Source organism: Nannospalax galili, unplaced genomic scaffold (assembly GCF_000622305.1).
Source record: "Nannospalax galili isolate Female #2095 unplaced genomic scaffold, S.galili_v1.0 scaffold610, whole genome shotgun sequence".
Lineage (NCBI taxonomy): Eukaryota > Metazoa > Chordata > Mammalia > Rodentia > Spalacidae > Nannospalax > Nannospalax galili.
The window spans coordinates 697,010-706,150 of NW_008329141.1; the positions used below are offsets into that span (position 1 = coordinate 697,010).

Below are 9,141 nucleotides of genomic sequence, written 5' to 3' on the forward strand. Positions count from 1 at the left end.
GTATCTGGTCTCTGGACCTTGACCAACCTGGCCCCCAAACAAGAGGCTGAACATGTGTGCTGGGTTGTGGGTGGACACTTAACACACAGAACAAATATTTTCCTGACCTTTGATATTGATCTCAAAATTCTGAACTAAGGACTTTGCAAGAAAGAAAGAAAAAACCAACCAAGCAACCAAGCAAGCAAGCAAGCAAGCAAGCAAGCAAGCAACCAACCAACCAAGCAACCTACCTACCTCTCTTGTATCTTATCCAGTCCAGTTAGTGCTAAAAGGATAAGAGTATTGGTCCATTCATGAGAGCCTCACACCCCTAACCTGAATACTTCTCACTAACCCTTCATTAGAGAATGAGCTTCAATGTGAATTTTGGTGGAACAAACCATACCATGTGATATTAGTTTCTTTTCTTGCTGCTGTGATAAAATACCCTGACAAAAGCAACTTAAGAGAGAAAAGGTTTACTCTGGTTGACAGTTCAAGGGTACAGTCCATCTGTGCAGCAAACTCAAGACACCAAGATCCTGAAGCAGCTGGTCACATTGCATTCACAATCAGAAAACAGTGATGGATGCTGCTGCTGCTCAGCTCCCTTTCTCCACTTACACAGTCCAGGATCCCAGCCAGGGAATGATGCCAACCACAATGGGTGGGTCTTCCACCTCAGTTAATGCAATCAAGATAATTCCCCACAGGCATGCCCAGAAGTTCATGATTCAGGTGATTCTAGATTCTGTCAAGTTGACCATACTAACTATCACACAAATGATAGCAGGTCAGCATCTCAGATCAGAGCAGATCTCTATTGCCTTGTGTCCTGTATCACTGTTTTAGAATTGAGGGTGACTTGTGAGGGCAGTGGATTTTGATGGGTATTTTGATCATGAATTCCTTTTGCTATGAGGTTTGAGAGATAGGTCCAAACACATTGCCTGCAATTTAAAGTGATAAAGCTAACTTCCTAGTTTTAATACCATATAATTGCCTTTATTGATTGCTTTGGTGCTAAACTACCAATAAAAATGTTATTCCAATAAGATAATGTACAGAGTTTTAAAGCAATTTGAAAGGGTTGTCACTGCTTTGAATTTTACTATTTTATGCACATTCATTTCTTTCTCTGCTAATCACTTTTCATTAATGCACTTTCTTCCTGGGCCTAACATGGCCTCTTCATTCATACTTGTGATTCCTGTGTTCAGCAATTGCCCTTGATCATAGGCAGTTTCTAAGCAGTAGCAATGTTTAGCATATACATGCTCCATATTTCTGTTACAGATGGAAAATATAATATTGAAATGTTAAGAAATTATATGTCAGCTAAACCTCCCAGGATATTGTAAGTTATCTCTATTTTGAGAATCAATTAAATATATTTGTTGGTAATATTTTTTCTAAACAAATATTTGGATTCTGAAATCACTCATTATCAGTCAAGAGTTTGAAAATATCCAAAATGTTATATTTTGCCTGATAATCTGAGCATTATATCTCTGTAAATTATTAAATCTCAGTGCTTGCTATGTATTTGTAACTGCACGTTTCTTTAGAGAAACAGTAGTACTTGCTACGTTTCTGTTCCTGCTGGTCGTTAGCTTGTACACTGAAGTATGTTGCTGCACTCACTAGAAAATAAAGAAATGAAAAGCAAGCAAGCCCCCAAAGGAACATCTCATAGGAAATGTCTCATACTGTGTCAAGGCCAAGTCAAAAGCCTGAAGACATTTGTGGATTCTAGTATCGTTTTCAACTCGGGCTGTTACAGGGCTTTGTCAGGCTTGGGAAAGAGCACTGCCTGAAGCACTGGAAGACTAAGCTGTCATGCCTGTTGTACAACTCTAGGGGGCGCCTTGCATGGGGGACTGTAAACACATGACATACAAGGTCATGTGCAGTGGTTTTGGAGCACCATTACCCTGCTCTTCCTATTGGCTCATACCCCTGGAGGGTCTGAGATGTTATGTGGAATCAGATTGCATTCCATAACTAATCCTATATTAGTATCACTTGAGAAAAAAAATCTGTTTCAATCTGTAAATGCAGGGGAGTGTAGAGTATACTCCCCGTATAAAAATCACTCAGTGTCCAGTGTATGTAGCTACAAGGAGCAGAGGTAGGTTCTCAGTTCTGATTCTAAGTGGATTGGAAGAAAACTCTTATAGCTTGTGCTTTCCCCTTCCAAATATCTACATATTTGAAATAAAATATTTGAGAAATGTGTTAGCATTCACAAAAAAAAAAAAAAAAATTTTTTTTTTTGTGTGTGTGTGTGTTCGGGTGTGTATGTACATGTGTATGCAGGTGCTAATAGAGACCGGGGGGGGGAGTCAGATAAAAAAAAAAAAAAGATTTTTTTATTTGTGTGTGTGTGTGTTCAGGTGTGTATGTACATGTGTATGCAGGTGCTAATAGAGACCAGGAGGAGGAGTCAGATCTCTTAGAGCTGGAGTTACAGGCAGTTTTGAACTGCTGACATGGGTGCAGGGTACTGAACTTGAGTTCTCTGCAAGAGCAGGAAGCCATCTCTCCAGAGCCATCTCTCCAGCTCTTTGACCTTATTTTGATACAGTGGTGATACCTTTTATTTACCTAGTGGTTTACAGGGTAGTTCACATATTTTCCTGATTTGACAGTAACAGTAACCCAAAGAAGCAAACAGGGCAAGTGATAGACTTACAACTGTATAATACTGTTAACACTACTACCAGTGCTGCAACTGGTTGATAAAGGCATCCAACACTTTGAGTGCTTAACCTGTTCTAAGCATTTCATGGTTATTTATTTTTTATTCTACATAGCAAATTCCAGGACAGCTGGGGCTACAAGGAGACCCTGTCTCAAAAAGACCAAAAAAAAATTTATCATTTTTTATTTTATGTTTATGAAAGTATTGCTTACATGTGTGTAAATGTACCCATGTCATGCCTGTGGAGGTCAGAAGAGGGCATTGGATCCCTGGAACTGGACTTAGGATGGTTGTTAGCCACCAGGTGGGGGCTGGGAACCGAACCTGGGTCCTCTGCAAGAACAGCCCATGCTCTTAACCACCCAGCCATCTCTCTGACCTCACCTTTCATGTATATTAACCCATTTAATTATCACAGCAGTCTTGTGGGGTACATACTGTGATCACTAAGGGAATAAAAATTCAGGTCCCACTTTCCCAAGGTCCCATTAGTGAGTGGCGGAGTGGAATTCAGACCCAGGGCCAGAGCCTGTGCCCTCAGCCAGTGCACACTCAGGCACTGAGGCATTCATAGCAAGCTGCTTTCTCATCTAGTCAGCCACAGAGTTCTGGTTGGCAGCCAGCTCTTCCTGGACCCAGACTATGAGCCTTGCCACACTACTGTCAGGGAGCATTTCTGGTTTGTGTTGGGCATACCTGCATTCATCAGCCGAGAGACTTAAGCCACAGAGTGCTTCTGGCCAGTCTTAGGTAGCAGTGTTTGCCGCAGTGACTCAGGGCTCTCTTAATTCTCTTTTTATCTCCAAGGTGTCAGCTACTGGCGGGTGCCTCATGAGCTGATAGAGTGCTGGACTCTGGAAGAGCGGCCTTTGCATGGAAGTCTACGACACATGGCCCCAATTCGAAAGAGGTTATCTGACTTTTTTTTTTTTTTTTTTTTTAAATCTGTAACTGATATTTTTATTGCCATTATGAAGGGGAATGAATAATAGCTCTTACTTTCCTAAGCTTGTTAATCACCTAGTGAATATTCTACATTATCATTAAAATATAAATACAAAGTTAATAAAACTCTAAATATGGGTAATGATTCTCTAATTCTGATGTGATGTATGTTCTCATTAGGAGAGTATGGTTTTCTTAAAATATTTTATTTATTTATTTTTATTGCCTGCATGTGTGTAAGTGCAACTGTGTCATGCAATGCCCACAGAGGTCAGAAGAAAGCATTAGATCCTCTGGAACTGGAGTTATAGACAGTTGTTAGCTGCCATGTGGGTGCTGGGTATTGAGCCTTGGTCCTCTGCAAGAACAGCAACTGCTGAACCATCTCTCCAGCCCTGAAAGTATGGTTTTAAGACTACTTAGTGGACACAGTGGGAATATTGTGATAGGCATTTTTTCTATCACAGAAGTGAAATTCCAGGCTTTATTAGCAATGGTTAAAAAAATAGTTTAAAAAAATTAGGCTTAATACTTGAAATTTCCTGTGGCTTATTCTGAATTCTCTTCTCTTTGTTATTGCTACAAATACCGTTTTTATTTAGTGATACTTTCTTGAGGTCCATGAAATTATTAGCGTAAAATTTATTCCATGTTTGTGTCTTTTGCTGTCTTAAATGCATTTAAAATGTGTTTCTTTTTGATGTCTCAGTTTTATTAATGCCATCAGATGTTTTCATTTCTTGATCCCTCATTCCGAAATTTGATCCATAGCCCGTGGAATTGCAGGCTCTCTTCCTGCTTTTGTCCTCTGAATCTTTCAAAGAAATGCAGTGAAGATTATTCAGTTTTCAGTAGTTGATCATCTCTTTGCAGAACAGATTTTATTTCTTAAAGACACTAATTGTATTATCATTATTTATTTTGCCTTTTGAACCAACAGCAAATATTGAATCTAGAGCAGTGGTTCCAAACTGGGTATGATTTTCCTTTTTGGTTGTTGTCATATAGGGTGGTGGATATTCCTGGCACCTCTAGGTACAGACCAGGGATATGGGCATACATCATCCTACTGGTAGCCCCTGCCCCCAACGAACGATTGACTGAAATGGTAATCTTGCCAAGGATGAGAGAACTTGGTGTAGAGTCGAGAAGACTGGATGGAAACAAAGCAGACAAGTATGGTTGATGGAGATCCCCTCTTTGTCAGTGATCTTTTTTCTCAGAGTTTGGGAATGTCATTTTTGATGCATAGACAAGATAATGTTAATGATGACTAGAAGCACTTATCAGGTCCCACAGGGCTGTCTGACTCACCAGAGAGGGTTAAATTATGTTCAGTAGAGTTTTAAGGTTGAATATATTAGTGTTCTTTGCTGTATGGGGAAATTTTCATAAACTAGACTCCTGTGATTCTGTTTCCAAAAAGGGAGAGCTCACCATGTTGCAATTGCTTCTAACAGCCTAGTAATGCTGTGAGAGGAAGTGTGCTGGGAGGTTTGCTGCTACCTTTGTGTTCAGGGGCTATCCTCTTAACAGGAAGTAGTGCAGGGAACAGTGGGAGGAACAGGCAGGGCTTTGGCAGTTTAAGGTTTTTTTGTTTTTTTGAGACAGTCTCCCTGTAGCCCCAGGTGGTCTGGAACTATGTAGACCAGGAAGGCCTTGGACTCACAGAGATCTGCTTGCCTTTGCCTCCAGAATGCTGAGATTAAGGTGTGTGCCACCAGGTTCGGTGGTTTAAAGGTTGTTTTGGAATGTTCTCCTTTAAGCTGTTTATAATGAATGGTGAAGTCATTCAGGACTCTTTGGACATTTGTCCAATACTTTTCAGATTCAAAAATAACCTAACTTCACTGTGGATTTGACTGTTCTAGTGTCTCACAGCATGCAAATTCTACTTGCTGTCAAGAGTGACAGAGTGATGGCAAATACAGTTCTGTTAAGTAAGCATCTTTACTACAGGCTTCTCAGACCTTTTTATATGTGGATTTTAAGGCTGTAGTTGGAGAATAACATGTAATAGCATGTCCCAAATTTATTTGGGTGTGAGTCCCTTTTCTTTAGTAAGCTTGTTTGCTGTACGGTTCTAGGAAAAACTGCTTTGGATATTCATCCTTCATTAGCCTGTAGATCACATCAGAATTCTTGGAGACAGAGTGCTAAGTTGTATAATTCTTAACACTGCAAATTTTCACTTGTCACTCTTAATGTTATGTATGAGATTTTAAGATACAGTTTGTAAACAAGTCATAAACTTGCTGATTTACACATTGGCCTTGGTGGAGGGATAAGAGGTGAGGCAGATTGGTGTATATAAACCTCTTGCCCTTTTGTTACCCTGAAGGTGGTTTTTGGAGATTTTTTTTAATTAGCTACCAAAAATGTAGGTGCTGAAATAGAATGCTTCTGTATTTCCAGGAGACTGCTAACCCTCAATGAAGAGGATGAAGGTGGGAACTGCAAGACTGGTCCTAAGCCAGTCAGATTTTTGGGCCCTTCCACAAGTACCCAAATTAAAGTCAAGAACTCTGCTTCAGTGAGGGTGGTACCTGCCAATGCTGCCCAGACCACCTCTCAGGTGACAACAAACCAGTCTCAAAGTGGCAGCTATGGAAAGGCAGCTCAGCGCTCTGTGTCCCCTGTGGCCACAGGGGCATCTGGGCATTCTCTTGCTTTCTCTAACTCCCAGAGTGCTGAAAATGGAGCCCCACAGCCACCTCCAGCCAAGGTGCTACTCTCTGACAAGAAGTCTACACCCCACAGAGTGATAAAGCTGAGGAGGACTCCATTGTGTGCTGCTGTGGTACCTTCCCTACCCACCCCCTTAGGAGGAAGCCAGACCAGCTCCCCTGAGCAGCCCTCTCCTGAAGCTTCTAGCACTTTGAGTGTGCAGACCGAGAATAGGAAAGATCAGCCTGATGGGTAAAAATGGTGGGCTTGAAACTGCCTGTTTGTCTCAGAGGTTCCAATACTTTTGATACAGTAAGGGATGCTGTTTCTTGATGGAGCAGAAGGGAAAACTTATGTTCGTGTTTAGGATTATTACAGGAAAAGTGAATTCTGTGAAGTAGGAATAGAGGACCAGAGACTTTGTGGTGGCGCTATTAACTACTCATTTTCCTGAAGATTTATCTGTGTGCAGTTTGATTTCTAGTTTTTAAATATTTCTAGCTTTATTTAAGTGGTTGTTATCAAAGCAACAAAGCCATCTAGCAGAGTAACCACTAGAGGAGCCCCTTTTTTGCAGAACTATCACTCTCAGCACTTTTGTAATGCTATTCCTTGCAGTCCAGGGGTAGGTGTGTGATCTGGGTGTAGGTTCCTACCAGATGGAGAGGGGATGTCAGTGCTGGTTGCACTGTGCCAGCCAGGGGAGGTTTCAGAGAGGGTGAGTCAGGAGAGCTGCCTGCAGTTGCTTAGTCTCCAGAGACAACGTGAAAAGCACTGACGGGGAGGGAAAAAGATAATTTAAGATCACACTTTTGATTCTCACTTAATTGAGTCATTTTTCTTCCTCATTTGGCTTTCCTTGCTCTTTTTTGTTGCACTTTTTTTTATATATACACCACCAGGAGAGCACATGTGGTAAGAGCTGTATGACATCTTTTTGAAATTGTTTAAATGTGCTATTTTAATTTAGATAGTGAAGGAGTTTCGTTTTGTTTTCTGTTTTTTACACGGGGTCTCCCTGTAGCCCCAGCTGGTCTGAAATTCGCTATGTAGACCAGGCTGGCTTCCATCTCAAAGAGATCTGCCTGTGTCTGCTCTTGAGACTAAAGGCATGTTCCAGCACGCCTGGCTGGATTTTGAAGTATTTTGAAAAAGAGAAGTTAAAAAAGTTTTAACTTTTTAACTAAAGTTACTATTTGTTTTTAGAAGTGACTGTTGAAGGGTCCTTCTGACTATACACTATAATTTTTATGCACAAAATTTCCGTATAACTTGAATTTAATATTTTTAAACCAAATGTTTGGCTCAATCCTCTATTTTTTCATGACTGTTCAATTGTGTGTGCTTACTCTGATATATTATGTTTGGTAATTGGATCATATGTTTCTACTTTGAGTGAGTGGTATGCCTTCAAGTGTTCTCAAAACAAGAGCGGGGTACTGTGCTCATGCTGAGCATTGTGCTTGCATTGCCTTGAAAGAGTAAACATTTGTACATAATGTTACTTTTAAAATAAATAAAAACTTTTCCACAAAATGTGATATTTTCTGTTATTTAAGTACTTAATTAAACTTGGAGCCCTGTAATAATTTGAGTGCTTACTAGTTCATGTAGGTCTTCCATTTCTGTTTGCAAAATGTCTTGTCCAGACAATCCATGAAATAATACAACCAGTTTTGAATAACTATCTACTGGTATCTTTCTAAATAGGTGGTTTAACTGCATAGAAAAAGTTATTAATTGATGACCCATACTGACATCCTTGAATATATACAATATTTAATCACCTTCAATAATTGCTATTATAGAGAACCCAGGCAACCTGAAATTAACAATCTGGACATTATTAATATTACTTGATCTAGGATATTTTGAATTGCTGACTTATATTAAGGAGGTTTTATACTAATAAGCTTATGATACATGTTTTGTACATAATAAGTATTTATCTGGAAAGGAAATTCTTGAGATTAATCATGGGTGATTCTGTCACAGCCTTCATTTTATTACAAGTGGTTTGAGGAAATCTGCTTCATATAACACATTTGGAGTAGGTATTGGAGCTTTGTAAGAATGTATTCCAAGATGGCAGAGTAGGTAAAGGCACTTGTCACCAACCCTGATGACCTGAGTTCAATTCCTGAAACCCATATGGAAGATGAAAACCAACTCCCACAAGTTGTCCTCTGACCTCCGCACACACCATAATGTGCATGCCCACACATTCACACACACAAGTAAATAAATATAAGTGGTTCTGGAGGGGCTGAAGAGATGACTCAGAGCTTAAGAGCACTAGCTGCTTTTGCAGAGGACAAGGGTTCAGTTCCCAGCACCCACATAGCAGCTAACAACCATCTGGAACTTCCGTTTTAGGGGATCTGACACCTGTGTCTGACGTGTTGGCATTGTACGACATGAGTGCACTTACATGCAGGCAATATACTCATAAAAAATAAATAAAAAATAAGTGCATTTGGAGCAGGCACTAGGGGGTGGGAAAAGACAGATGCTCTTTTATGGGCATGAACAGTTAAAGTCAATTTCAGAATGTTTGAGTATTATTGAATATTACTTGGGTGTAGTTCCTGGAAGTGAATTTTATAAGAAATTTTTTTTTGTTTGTTCCTTTCTTCCTTAAACTCTACCTTAGACTACAAACCAGAGTGGATAATTCATGTCATTGCTCTTCCTTCCTGGATAGAAAGAAGGGGAAAAAATAAAGCAAATAAATGCTTTATAAATAGCAATTTGAGAAATAGTTTCTTGAAGCTGGATCAGGTGACACATTATAATTTATGGTGAATAGGGCATTTAGATATTATTTACATGAAAAAAAAAAA

The 9,141-nt window shown here is 39.8% G+C and overlaps 1 protein-coding gene across 4 annotated transcripts in view; it reads left to right on the forward strand.

Moving 5' to 3' along the window:
• Kctd18 (potassium channel tetramerization domain containing 18) overlaps positions 1-7,834 on the forward strand; it is a 26,792-nt gene extending 18,958 nt beyond the window's left edge. For all 4 annotated transcript variants that reach the window (XM_008833337.3, XM_029563576.1, XM_029563579.1 and 1 more), the window contains exons 6-7: positions 3,494-3,596; positions 6,047-7,834. In XM_008833337.3, coding sequence (XP_008831559.1) covers positions 3,494-3,596; positions 6,047-6,554 — 611 coding nt within the window. In that variant the 3' untranslated portion in view covers positions 6,555-7,834. The remainder of the gene's footprint in view (positions 1-3,493; positions 3,597-6,046) is intronic.
• The last annotated feature ends 1,307 nt before the right edge of the window (positions 7,835-9,141 follow it).